At 34.9% G+C, this 14522-nt stretch overlaps 2 protein-coding genes across 5 annotated transcripts in view; both read left to right on the plus strand.

Moving 5' to 3' along the window:
* The window catches only part of LOC128231268 (transmembrane protein 132C-like), a 55771-nt gene extending 43281 nt beyond the window's left edge, over positions 1–12490 (plus strand). Inside the window, exons 7-12 of one of the 4 annotated variants that reach the window (XR_008260332.1) lie at positions 416–716; positions 1069–1260; positions 3353–3518; positions 5248–9874; positions 10085–10114; positions 10235–12490. Coding sequence is in view for 1 of the 4 variants with exons in the window: in XM_052943864.1 (XP_052799824.1) it covers positions 416–716; positions 1069–1260; positions 3353–3518; positions 5248–6212 (1624 nt within the window). In the remaining 3 variants the exon portion in view is untranslated. Of the gene's footprint in view, positions 1–415; positions 717–1068; positions 1261–3352; positions 3519–5247 lie in introns of all 4 variants that reach the window. The other 3 variants (XR_008260333.1, XR_008260331.1, XM_052943864.1) reach the window with 3 other exon arrangements.
* Positions 9550–10486, plus strand: LOC128230750 (uncharacterized). Its single transcript, XM_052943192.1, has 2 exons — positions 9550–9574; positions 9849–10486. The coding sequence occupies exons 1-2, from the start codon at positions 9550–9552 to the stop codon at positions 10484–10486; spliced, it is 663 nt and encodes a 220-aa protein (XP_052799152.1).
* Positions 12491–14522: the final 2032 nt, after the last annotated feature.

Consider the following 14522-nt stretch of genomic DNA (forward strand, 5'->3'; position numbering starts at 1 on the left):
TTTTGAGCTCAGTTATGACAAAAACAGACAGGTTACGATGTCAGGTTTGACTTAAGTGGAAGTAGTCAAGTGTCTTTTTCAAAGGTTTCAAAAATTGTCCCTGGCAGCCAGAAACTCTGTGAGAGACTCCTTAGACTAGGTTATGTACATTTTGAGTATATAGAAGATATTTATTGATTTCAGTGTAAGATCATATTTTACTTTTAGGAGGAGTCATAGAAAAAAAATTCCGCATGGCATAGCCTCTTACATGAGGTCAAGGTCAAAGAAAAGCATGAAATAATCTTCTACTAATCATAAATTAAACCTGCCTTCCAAATTTATTTCGTAATTTCCAAGATTGAGCGATGCCAATTAATTAATTTTTCCCTGTGTTAGATTTCAATGTTAATAGATATTATAATGTATTTTTCAGAACCAAAAGAGCCAGTGACCCTTTCCTAAAGCACCCTGCATATTACTATGACAAAATGGCAAAATCCGAGCCTGCCAAGGGCCGTAACTGTGAACTTCTTCGTCAGCAGGCATTGTTAGAAGTCTACACCAGGTTTTACATTCAGACTCCTAAGCAGACGGAATATTTCATGGGTCAGGGGACGTACCTAAAGGTCACAGATCTTGTGAAAAATCGCTTCCGTATGTCTGACAATGGGGTGGCAACGCTGACCAGTGATAATATTATCATCGGAAAAGAGGAGGGTCGCACTGAGATTCAGGTTTGCTTCAACCTTTAGTAACCTTATGATAGATGACTTTTATGATAATGGAAAAAAGAAGAATGTGTCAAAGTTTCATGAATCCACATCCAAAAATTATACCAATTCAGTAAAGATTATACCAAGAGTACATAACACTGGACAAACTGTATTTATGTTCTTATAAATAGGAAATCTGTATACTGAAATTAAGATTTTTTTTTGCTTATTTAAAGATACCTTATCTATTTTTGGAAAAAAGCACCTTTCCAAAACATTGTGATCTTAAGTTTTGTTTGCAGTCTTAGGTGATATAATACTAAAGACAAAATCTTTCTCAATTTTACATACCATTTATTTTTTTCATTCACAGCTACAATCCCCACGTAATGGGAACGTTATGGCCGCCCGCGAGATCCAAGTTTCTCATGACAAGGTGACAATCCGCCAACTCAACCTACGACTTGTCACCGGAATGACAATGTTTGTTGAGCCTAGCAGAAGTGTTCCAGGCGCGCTCGTGGCCACCGCACACATCGATAGCAACTTCCTAAGCGAACACCATGTAAGCGTTCTAGAAATATCTCATGAATATTATATAGTTCTTTTCGCAAATACAACATGTTTTCATATTTTACACTCCTCAGATTCCCCTGGATAAATCAACACTGGATCAGACATCAAAATTAGTCTTTTAGATGAACAGCCCAAAACTTTATACAAGTGGTTGCCATCAAAAAAAATTCAAGCCCTGCTATATATCATTGAGAATTTTAGCAAACCCAGAAAGCATTTTACTAGCTCAGGGCTTTGATTTGGGCATATTTCAACCACAGCACCTGATTCAGAATAATGAAATAAAGATTCAAACTATCTGGCAATGGGTAGTTAATGTAGTGACTTTCTTGCAAAATCTGGATATGAGGCCCATAAAGAGGTGCTTATATGGAACGCCCTTGCATTCAAAAAATCAGGAAAAATGTTATGTTAGGGAAATGATAGTAAGAGAATATTGCAAGATTTCCAATACATTTCCAAATTTCCTAAGGGTTAGACGCCTTTTGATACACATGTTATTTTGAGTAAAAAAACGTGACAATATAAAACCTGTATATTTCATAAAATAATCTGAATAGTAGCTCACTGTGGATTTTCTGCTTGCATGATCACTGAAAGTTCATCTCTGAATGAAATCAGAACTAGGAAACCAGTGGTACCTTTGCACTTCAGGGGGATCTTCCCAGGGCCTGTAGAACAGGAAGTTTTTGGACAGAAGGGATTTTTTTTTACTTCTATTTTCTGCATTAAAAGGAGGGGAATTTTGGCCGCATAAAGGGGAAAAATATATTATTTTCAAGTTGGGGGACAAGGCCAAAGTTTGACCTTAAATCATTAGAAAGACAGCCCAGGGAAAGAATGTTAAGAATGTAATTCGGCAATTTTGAATGGACTATAAGAAAAAATTGGCCACTCAGATTTTGCTACTTAGATTAAGAACAATCGGAGTTGTTTATTAAATATGTGCTCTGGAAAACATCTCTTTGCTTGTAAAAATATGTTAGCTCTATAGAAAGGATATCATGTATATAATATATGATAAATTTCTGCTTACAACAGTCAATAAAAGGAGAGGGCAGTTTTATTTGTTGGCAAACAGCAGCTGTTAAATAAATCTGAGAAATGTATGAATGACGAAATACATTCTTTTAACACATCCTCCTCCTACTCTGATACTTGATAACATGTATAGAAGAAAATCAATCCTAGCAACTTGCTAGATAATATCAAAGAGTTCAACATTTCTAGGTTCAATATGAGACTATAAGTATTAGAGATGTTTGAGGCATATTTACACACCATGAGGTAGGGCATTAAACGGCCATCATATCAAAGATAATGTTTTGATTTTCAAAGTACTATCTTCTTTCTTTCCCCCGTTCCAGATGCAATCACAGACTTAACTAGTCTGTTACTTAAACTTAAAAGTTACTTTAACTAAAAAAGTTCAGGTATTGTCATAACCTTGTTGTTGTTGTCTTTGGCGTCTTTGGCACCATTGTATAAAAACTTGACCCATGGTCACAACTCAAAACCATGGGTCCGCCCGGTTAGCTCAATCGGTAGAGCGTTGGACTCTGAATTGGACAATCCGGGTTTGATTCCCGGGCGGACCAGGTCACCTCTATTCTATGATCATTGGCACTGTACCACTGCCCCTGGCATGTACAGAAGTTGTCAGTTCCTTGCAGAGGTGAAGGCACCTAGTACTGGTTCTGCCCAGGATAGGTGTGCGGTGGTTGAACTGTCACTCTGGGACCCTTCAATGTGCTCACGCCGGGACCCGGAGTATAAACTACTAACACCACCACAACTCAAAAACCATTCCAAAATATTCAAAATTAATGAAATTTGGTACATATGCTGCCAAGATGACACATGCTTGTATATCATGGCCCATAACTCTGGCTTTAATAGTCGTTAAGTTATGCCCCTTGATTAGCTGAAGAAAAAAGAGATCAGCCGTGTAGTTTACTTTGCCACGCTCTTGTTTTTGACAACCGGTACTTTACGTTATAAATTATTTTAACCCTTGGTTTGACATTGAAAATAAATTGTTGCTTGATTTTACCCTACCTTGTTTTTCTCTCCCTTTTTAGATGGGCATTATAGATGTGGAAGTAATGTACTCTGATATGACAACTATGCCCCTGAAGTACCTGTCACCAGCGGACTACTTTCTTGAGGTGGAGACAGAAGACCTGACTGTGATTGGTGTGGCCGTTACTGATGGCCCCGCCTACCTGCCACAGGTTGTAGCTAAAGGTAAGAGTGTTTGTTTACTTAAACATGACCCATGACCCTCACCAATGGAATATTTTCTCAAAGTGGAAGCATAAGACCTTACTGTAAAAGGTGTGACTTTCACTGATGGCCTGGCCTACTTAACAAAAGTTGTAGGCTAAGCAAAGGGTTATGACCTGACATCGCAAAAGTTCAAAAAAAGTCTCGGTCATTCGGACCTCTGATATTTTGTTGGTCCAAAAGAAAATTTGCAGGTCCGACAATTTTTGTTTGAAAACTTGCTTTTTCAAAGCCTTTGTTCCTAATTTTACATTTACAAGAAATAAAAAACGTATTAAGATATTAACCAGTTAAACTTGAACACAAATAAAAGTTCACAGAGCTACACTACCGGAAAATGACATTGGATTCGTAAACAAATGGTTATTTGACAATATTGTTGATAAATACGCTATTTCCTGTTAAACAAAATAAATTATTCTTACTTTTAAGCAGTGTTTGATAACTGATAAAGATTAAATCTTCATTATTTTTTACGTCTGGCCGTGAAAACTGTCAGTCAGACGAACCGACCCCATCACAAATTTAGTCGGACCGAGTGAAATTTTACCAGTCATGACCGTCGGACCGACGGTTTTCCTGATGTCTGTTTGACATTAGTACATTCAAAAATGATGTAAATAGCATTGCACAAGTTTAAGCCAAAAATAAGGGTTTAAATATTGGTGCATTCAATAATTTTGAAAAAAGCACTTAAGTACTGGTACCCTATGGACTACTTTCTTGCATTTGGGGTGGAATATCTGAGATTTTTGGTGTATGTCACTGATGGGCCCCGCCCACCTGCCCACAGATGGTAACTAAAGGTCAGGGTCTTAAATATTGATGCATTTAAACCTGATGTGAATAGCATTAAAGTACTGGTTCCTCAGGGACTACTTTTTGAAAGTGATGGTGATGAAAGAACACACTTTGATAGAAGTGGCTGTATGTTATGTGTCAAACAACCTTCCATAAGTTGTAGCCTAAGAAAAGGCTGTTGAATTAAATAGTGAATTCTTACCCATGAGTATTTTGATACTAGCAGACTACTTTTCTAGAAGTTTTGGAGGTATACCCCACTGTGATAGGTGTTGCACTTTCTAATGGCCCCACTATATGTGTACTTGTCAATATAAGTTATAGCAATATTAAATGGGTTGATCACATTGCCTGGAAAGTAACTGTTTTTAACGCACTACTTTCTGAAAGGGATGGTCAAAAGGGTGGTGTTGATAGTGAAGTCTTTTCGGAGAATAATGTCCTAAGTGCATTACATTTGAGAATGGTAACAAAATACATACAGTAATAGGTGTTGCTCTCACTGAAGGCCACATCAACATGCAAGATTTAGGTCGACCATATAGTGATAAGTTTTTTGACACTGGTTATGATAGTGAAAGACCACTCAAAGTATTTTAATGAATTACAATTCGGAATATAGTTTCTGTGTTATTGATTATTTTTACATTTGTCAAAATGGTATGCTACAGCTGGGTTATTGTAACTATCATTTATTATGGATTCATTAAAGTGATTTCTTGAGAACAGAGGTTTGGAAAGCAGCGTTACTGTTGGTTTCTATTTACAATCATGCATTTCTTATATATGTATCTAGACACTATTGTTGGGGATGGAACCTTTACATGTGTAAGAGTGTCTATATGTACAGGATTTTTTGTACTAAATCAAATGTTTCATAATGTTGCAGGTGAAGGTCGCGGTGAGTTATTGAAGGTCAGCCTAAAGGTCGGGGAAAGCTGCTCCAGGAAAAAGTCAAAACCAATTATCGCAAATACCATGTACATTGACGTTGATTTTTCACAAGAGAGACGAGTCTACAATGATAACCCGTACCAGATGGATGCCCATTATGACACAAATCGGGCAAGTGATCGATGGGATGACGGGGAACACAAGCGACCAGTCTACTCTATAAAGACACAGTCAGAAAACGATGAGTATTACGATGATAAGTTCAGGAACGATAAGTTGGAAAATGACGATGAGCTGGACTTGGAAATGGTCAGAAATGCACTAGGTGAGTTGGTCGAGAGAGAGCCTGAAGCGAGACAAGAGCCACTACGTACTAAGACTGTGACGGACGATTTGACACCATTGGAGATTGGAATGTACGTTCTGCTGGCTGTATTTTGCGTGGCAATCACAGTTTTCTTGGTGAACTTTGTGGTGTTCTTTGTTCGCTACAAGCGGAAACAGAAACCTCGTAAAGCGGGAAGCACCGAGGCGATTAAAGACGCAAACGATTGGGTTTGGATCGGCAGAGCTACACTTGAGCGAAATTCAGTATACACGCATTCGTCACGAACTCTTATGCCTGAGGAGGATTTTAATGGAAATGTGAATCATAATAGAAATGAACGACCCTTAAGCGTTGGAAGTTCCAGTAGCAGCGGCAGTAGCAGTCAGGGCTCGACTAGCGAGGGTTCAAGTTTGTGTAATAGTAATAGAAACAGTGTGGTATCAACATACAAAGGGTCAGAGTGCAGTATAAGAATAACAGCGAACCCTTTAATGGAAGAAGGGGCTATGGGAGGGGTTCCCGAAGAAACCCAATCAGAATTGGGTATTCCCCAGGGGGACTATGAAGCTATGGGTATGACTTATGACGAACTTTTAATGTATTTCGATAACCTCAAAGAGTCAAATGCATAATATTAATTTTCTGAAATATGATAGACAGAAGTCGCAAATCCTTTTTCTGCAAGTGTATACTGTTGACTTGGGTATAACATTTTTATCCCTAGGTGCTGTGACAGAAGCATGGCAATTTTTAGCAAACAAAATGGCATTCTATTGTTCAAATGTATTACAGTCTCTGCTTGCAAAAATGTGTCGCAACGTATGTGTTGTACATTATTGAACAAATTAAAATGGAAAGTTTTCTGAGTGACATTCAAAAATTAAGCTCATCAAGGTTTTTTTCACATTCGTCACTCACGTTGAACTGGTTGAAAATGGAGGACAATGCCTGTGTGATGAGATTGTGTTAAAATTAGACTGTAATTTTATATCCAGGCTTGTATATGTGCTATAACAGTGTTCATGTACACAATTCATCAAAGGGGAATAACCTTTCTTCTAAGGGGAATGTATTTTAGAGTTGTTTCCCTTAGATTAGTGTACACCATGTATTGTATAAAAATGTTTTTCACTTTTTGTTTTTGTTGTGCCCTTTTAAAATTGTTAGATATTAGGTATGGTAAGAAATTAGTGGCTGGTTCACATTGGATATTATGAACGAGTCTTTTATTAGTCTGTAGAACACTTTTACTGAATTAAAAAAAAAAGTCAAAATGTGGTAGCTGCAAAAAAAGTCAAAATAGCTGCATCTCATACAACCTGTTATACAGTAAAATACGATATTATTGTCAACAAGACGATCCCTGTATGCTTATAATGTTGCTTTCAAAATATTTGGTGTTTTTGTAAGGGTTAGTGGACTTTTAACCACTTAATAAGCATGGTTCTTATGCTCTAGAAGCATGATGTAATTGGTATAATTCAATTTTTATAAGTATTATACATAAAGTTTCAAAATGTATTGAGTAAATTGATAGATCTGTATTCTTCATATATATTTAAGTTTATACATATTTGTACATTTTGTTATAATTTATATAATCACGTTTTCATCATACATTATGTGTCATTTCAATACAATTTTTTGTACATAGTTTTTCAACGTCATCATGTGTTTGTGCTTGTTTTACAAATGAAATCTGCTTATATTTTCCTGTCTTGTTAATAACCTCTGCCAAGATATTTATTGTGTTTTTAATTTCTTGGGGGAAAATCATTCGGGTTTTTTGGTGTGAAATGTTATTCACTGTACGCATGAAAACAACCACTTAGATACCAAGTTTGTTTTAAATATATTTTCTTTTTCATGAGTTTAAAAGACAACATTTATTTCAATAGAAATATTAAAGAATCTGATCGAAAGTTAAAAAGCTTTTAAGAATAGTCTTTATTGGCCTCAAAATGGAACCAAAGTAATACTGTTAAAGACTCAAAAAATTGTTTATTGGTTAGATTATTGACAAGATGGGTGCTTGGCCACTTGTCCGCATTGTACATTAGGCCTCTGTTCATTGATTTTTTGTTTCACCAATCTGCTGATCCGAATTTTTCCAAAATGCAATTGGAAAATGCCCTGCAAACATATTTGTTTTAACCACTGTTAAGGATCTGGGCAAGTCAGAATATATTATTTTGAGCTTGATGCACAGGTGCACAGTTAGTAAGTAATTGTAATTTTGGGGTGCATTTTTTTCTGATAAAAAAAGCCATATTTTTCTCAAAAATAATTAGTGATCACATGAAATATTATTGTGCATCTCTGACTGATAAACTCCTCCAGAACAGTTTTGAATTTAGACCTGTTTTTGTGTCGCCTGAAAAGACGACATATAGGGGTTACTTTTGTCGGCGGTGGCGTCGGCGGCGTCCACGTCCCATTTTCGCTTGTCCGGGGTATATCTCCTAAACTATTAGTGGTATCAACTTGAAATTTCATATGTAGATAGGTCTAATTGAGGGCAAGTGCAGTGCACAAGAACTGTTACTCTTGCTTCCATATTTTTAGAGTTATTGCCCTTTGTTATTTTTTATGCTTAAAGTTTTGTCCGGGGCATATCTTGTAGAATATAAGAGTTATCAACTTGAAACTTCATATGTAGATAGATCTCATAGAGGGCAAGTGCAGTGCACAATAACAGTAACTCTTGCTTTCTTAGTTTTAAAGTTATTGCCCTTTGTTAATTTTCATGCTTAAAGTTTTGTCCGGGGCATATCTTGTTTGTATCTATTTCAACTTCAAACCCAATAATAATCGGTGAAACAAATTATCAAGAAGCTTTGGCCATTTTCATGTTGTTAACCAATGTGCTAAATTTTTATCATAGACACACATTTTCCCATTTTATGTGTATTCACTCTTAGACAGATTGTACATAGTATGATTGATTGTTCAGCCTTATCTGTGTTAAAGGATAACCTTGTTCAGTGTTTAATGCCAGTATTTGAGCTAGCTGTTCAAAGTCTTATGCAGTCTGAATTTTTATTATTGGTACGTACATTTTCACTCAATAAAATAAATGCCATTAGCATCAAAACTTTTTGAATTTAATGTTAATGCAGTTTCAATATAATGTTAACAATATTTCAACTATAATGTTAACAGTTTTTCAGTAAGATGTTAACAATAATTGAACTTTAATGTTAACAGTATTACTGTAAAATGTTAACGGTATTTCCCCTATAAAGTTAACATTGTCTCAGTATGATTTTTACAATATTTTTTAACTATATTGTTAACAGTGTTTCAGTGTAATGTTAACAATATTTGAATTATATTGTCAACAATTTTTTAACTATAATGTTAACAGTATTACCATATAATGTTAAAAATATTTTAACTATACTGTTAACAATTTTAGAACTAAAATAATATAGTATAGTCTTATAATGACCATATAATGTTAACGATATTTGAGATATACTGTTAACAATTTTTGAACTATAATGTTAACAGTATTACCCTATAAATACCATATAATGTTAACAATATTTCAACTATATTGTTAACAATGTTAAAGTAAAATGTTAACAATTTTACTTACAAGCCCCGCCTATTACTTGTTCAGAATCTCAGTTTTGTTTGTGTGCTTTTCTTCTCGGTTGTGACATTGTTGAAGGCTTCTTTAGCAATTTAGTGCCATTATGTTATATTATAACATATGTTTCATATTATAACATCATTTTAATGGATTATTTTTTTTAGAAAAAGAAATGACTGTTTTATCTTTAGTGATAAAACCTGTAAGGTTATTTTTTAACCAATTTTGCTCTTAATATTATTTTTAATAGCATGTCTGTTGTTTTTTTAAAGAAAATAAGTTCAGGTATCGTCATAGCTTTGATGTCATTGTCAGTGACTCTGGCCATAAATCAAAACATGTTGAAGATATTCAAATGAGACTTGGTAAACATGTTGCTAAGGGCAATACACACAGGTACAGACTAGCGTTCGCTCCATGGCATTCTTATCTATTTCGCTATATGTTCTTGCCATATTATTCTTGAATATAATTCCAGTTTTATTTTGAAATGTTATGTTTTCTTCCTCTTTCTCCTTTTTACTTTTACCATAAAATGGTTTCCTCCTGAATTACTTTCTATTTGTTCTTCCTTTTTTCTATTGTTTTTGACTCTTACAGATACTTAATTTTTCCTTTTAACTGCCAAGCACTCGATACATTTCAGTATTTGTGTTTTTAATTATTATAGCAAAACACTACTTGTATGTGTATGAGGTTGCAAAGCACTACTTGTATGTGTATGAGGTTGCAAAACACTACTTGTACATGTATGAGGTTGAAATACACTACTTGTATGTGTATGAGGTTGAAATACACTACTTGTATGTGTATGAGGTTGAAATACACTACTTGTATGTGTATGAGGTTGCAAAACACTACTTGTACATGTACGAGGTTGCGAAGCACTACTTGTATGTGTATGAGGTTGCAAAGCACTACTTGTACATGTATGAGGTTGAAATACACTACTTGTACATGTATGAGGTTGAAATACACTACTTGTATGTGTATGAGGTTGAAATACACTACTTGTATGTGTATGAGGTTGAAATACACTACTTGTATGTGTATGAGGTTGCAAAGCACTACTTGTATGTGTATGAGGCTGCAAAACACTACCTGTACATGTATGAGGTTGAAATACACTACTTGTATGTGTATGAGGTTGCAAAACACTACCTGTACATGTATGAGGTTGCCAAGCACTACTTGTATGTGTATGAGGTTGCAAAACACTACTTGTACATGTATGAGGTTGAAAAGCACTACTTGAATGTGTATGAGGTTGCAAAACACTACTTGTACATGTATGAGTTTGCTAATTAAATTTTGATCTATCGTATGATATTTGTGATCTATCTCATAATGTTTTTGATCCATCACATAAAATTGGTGATCGATCTCATGATATTTTTGTGATCTATGACATGATAATGGTGATCAATCATATGGGAATAAATGATTGTAAAGGTGACTTCACTTGGTTACAAGGAAAATATTTGATCAGGAGTCAGTAATCCTCAGTAATTTTACAAATATAGATTTTGCAAATGAGCTTTCCATCTGACTGCATCTTTTGTGGTATGAGTAGCTAAAGGTACAAGTAGTGTTAGGCAACCTCTGTTTTATTTCACTGTTTGGACCCATGCCTACAGTTTATTCCATTCTGTTTCTTCCATTTTAGGCTATGTTATATTACTGCTGTTTTTGTTATTTTCTCCGTATCTCGCAACATTTTAAGACTTTAAGAATGTATCCAAGATATGCTAAATACTGTGTGTTTATTCTCCTTGTTACTTATTGTGTCTGTTTAAATTATCACTTTTACGAAACAATTAACTTATATTTATTCAGGAATTTGAAAACACAAAATTAAGGAAAGACTATGGATTTATATAACTAGTGTTATTTAATTACCTCGCAAATCCTTAAAAAATCAAAGTCACATTTTTTCCATATTTTTTATTGCATTTTTTCACATGTCAGACATTTATCTTAAAAAAATTGTATTTCTTGTACCTATGTATAGATCTGTTATAGCTTGCATATTGTTGTATATATGGTTGTGCTCTCGACGTGAATACCTCTAGACTTATTCTGCCTTTTGCTTCCCGTGATAATTAAGCTACACGCACAAGAATATTTTACCGTTTTTGTCCTTACAGCCGTGCATGTCCTTATGGGTGTGCAGTGGATTTTTCTTGGGCTTTTTACAGATTCTATGCCCTTCGTAATGCTTAGCCTAATTCTTAATATTAAACAATGTTACATGAACCAACAGTCAGCCATTTTGTTGACGAAAAACCTAAGCCCTAGTGTACTACTATAAGGTTACATACCACCAATTGATATTGACAATTTTGGCAGGATTTTTAGAGCAGTCAGCCATTTTGTTTACTTAAAACATTAACCCTAGTGTACTACTAGTAGGTTACATACCACCAATTTATACTGAAATTTTTTTATAAGATTTTTGGTGATCAAGGATCTGCATGACACGAGCATAAGGGCCGTCTATTTTGGTTGATTTTCGTCGTTTTCAGTAAATGGATTGTAAATGACTCAAATAATTTAACGGACATGTCTATTGTCATTAAAAAAAAATGTTTTTTGATTCAATATACATTTCAAAGCTTTAGCTATGGATAATCAACTGTTGTGGATGATTCCTACCAAGCTTTAGCTATGGATAATCAACTGTTGTGGATGATTCCTACCAAGCTTTAGCTATGGATAATCAACTGTTGTGGATGATTCCTACCAAGCTTTAGCTATGGATAATCAACTGTTGTGGATGATTTCTGCCAAGCTTTAGCTATGAATAATCAACTGTTGCGAATGATTCATACCAAGCTTTAGCTATGGATAATCAACTGTTGTGGATGATTTCTGCCAAGCTTTAGCTATGGATAATCAACTGTTGTGGATGATTTCTGCCAAACTTTAGCTATGGATAATCAACTGTTGTGGATGATTCCTACCAAGCTTTAACTATGAATAATCAACTGTTGTGGATGATTCCTACCATTTCCGTGTCTTGTGACTGTCTGTTGTTACGGCTTATTCCTATATCTTCATAAATTCGTTCTTGTTTTTGCAATGATTGGAATTGCAAACTTTTAGACAGATTTACTATGGTAAACTTTGGAGGATTTTAATTTAAATTTTCACTCTATGTACACCTGTGTATGTTTATATTTATTGATTTTATTATTATATACATGTTTTGTTGTACTTGTTATGACTATATGTAGACTTTTTGACATTAGTAAAAACAAAGGTCCACATGTTTGTAATGTTGGAAGTACAAATAAAATTGTTATTTCATGATGTTACTGTCTTGTGATATTTTTATGAATTATCCACCATCGTCGACTCGGTTTCTATGCATTCATGCATTTTGGTGTTATTTTCCGAATGCATAAAATTTGAAATTGCATAGACTAGATTTCTACGCGTATGTGAATTTGGATTTGTTTTCTGACTGTGTAAAGCCCACAAATGCTTAGACACATTTCTATGCGCTGGTGAATACTTGTGATATTTTCCGACTGCGTAAAACCCACAAATGCCTAGACGCAAGCACATGCATTCTTGAATATCCTTAGACACATTCCTATGCGCTGGTGAATTCTGGTGATATTTTCCGACTGCGTAAAATTCACAAATGCCTTAGACACAAGCACATGCTTTCTTAAATATGCTTAGACACATTCCTACGGCTGGTGAATTCTGGTGATATTTTTCGACTGCGTAAAATTCACAAATGCGTAAGACACTTGATAATCCAGAATTCCCGTTACGTGATGTCACAGTGAGCAATAGAAATCACCATGAGGAGACAGTGAAATATATCTTAAAATGTTGCCAAATGCAAAAGGTTTCATTACATAATTTCACCACCAAGTGAAAGAGCATTTAGTTGTGGTGTGAAAGGTTGCTGGCTCAAGCCCCCACTGTGTCTTATCTGTAGACATTAATAATAGTACCGGTAGCTTTGTTGCCTTGGCCATAGAAAGTAGTTATGGGAAACTCAAAGTTCTCTGTACTGGTTAAATAAATGAATGTTTCCACTCATGTATCAACACCTTACAGGGAGTGTGTCAAAGAACTTCTGTATTACCTCTTTAGTATGAAGCTGACAGCTGGACAGATTAGTCACCTGTTAACAGAGACAAAACAGCAGCTGAGTGAATGCCAATGCATATATGTTGATTTTTTACGCTCTTTCATAGATGGGATGTATTATACTTTAACTGTGGGATATTGAATCGGCATCCAGTATGTTGTCTGATCAGTAACTTTAGAATCATTTGTCCAATCATCACCAAATTTGGTCAGAGTGTGTATGGGCATATCTTGGACAAGTTTGATAAAATTGCTCATACCACTTGAGAAATATCGCCCTTTTATTTTATACAATATTTGAAATTGGTCTTGTTCCATTAATCACTTTTGAAGCCTTTGTCCAACAATCACCATATTTGGTCAGAATTTGTATCGGTATAATATCCACGCTGTCCAGCGGCCCTAAAATTCCTAATTTTTTTCCATTATGCTTAAATTCCTAATAAAACTCCTAAAATTGCCTTAACAGTTTTGAACAAACTAATACACTCACTATTTCATGTTTAATGTGTTTTAAATGTAAAATAACAGCTGCGACAATGGAACCCTAGTGTATGTCTATCCTAAACTTATAGTATGTGAGTTTATTTCTTGTTAAATTTGCAGAGGTAAGTCCATTATAATGTTTACAACCACCAGCCTGAATATCTTGAGCAAGATCAATAACCAGCCATATCACTCCATTCACTCAAGAGTTATTTCCCATTAATTATAGTATTACCTAAAATAAGTTTTGCTCTATCTATTCCTTTAGAACCATTTGTCCAATCTTTACCAAATTTGGTTGCAATGTGTATGGGCATAATATTTGGGACAAGTTTGTTAATATGCGATATTGCTTGAGTCGTTCAAGTTTTCACCATTTACTTGTAGATATTACCTAAAATCAGTCTTGTCTGATCAATAACTTTAGTTGCTTCTGTCCAATCATCACCAAATTTGGTCAGAATGTGTACTGGTAATAGAAACAATAGCTTGGACCGGTTTGTTCAAAACCAGTTACATCGCTTGAATCACTCATTATAAATAGCCGTTAAATTATAGAAATGACTTTCAAATCAGTCGTGTCCAATCAATGACTTTCAAAGCCTTCATCCAATCATCACCAAATTTGGTCAGAATATGAATGGGCAGAACATCTCGGACATGTCACCTAATTTACTCGAGTTATGACCCTTGAATTGGCAAAATCTGTATTTACAGTGTCCCCTCTCTAAATTTAGTTTTACATACA

This window comes from Mya arenaria, chromosome 4, assembly GCF_026914265.1.
Source record: "Mya arenaria isolate MELC-2E11 chromosome 4, ASM2691426v1".
Taxonomy (NCBI): domain Eukaryota; kingdom Metazoa; phylum Mollusca; class Bivalvia; order Myida; family Myidae; genus Mya; species Mya arenaria.

What these genes read in the sequence shown, in the direction of transcription:
- LOC128230750 (XM_052943192.1), top strand. Translation starts at nt 9,550, where the DNA reads ATGTTGCTAAGGGCAATACACACAG. An exon ending in GCTAAGGGCAATACACACAG is followed by an intron (nt 9,575 to 9,848) that starts GTACAGACTAGC and finishes TAATTATTATAG; the next exon opens with CAAAACACTACTTGTATGTG.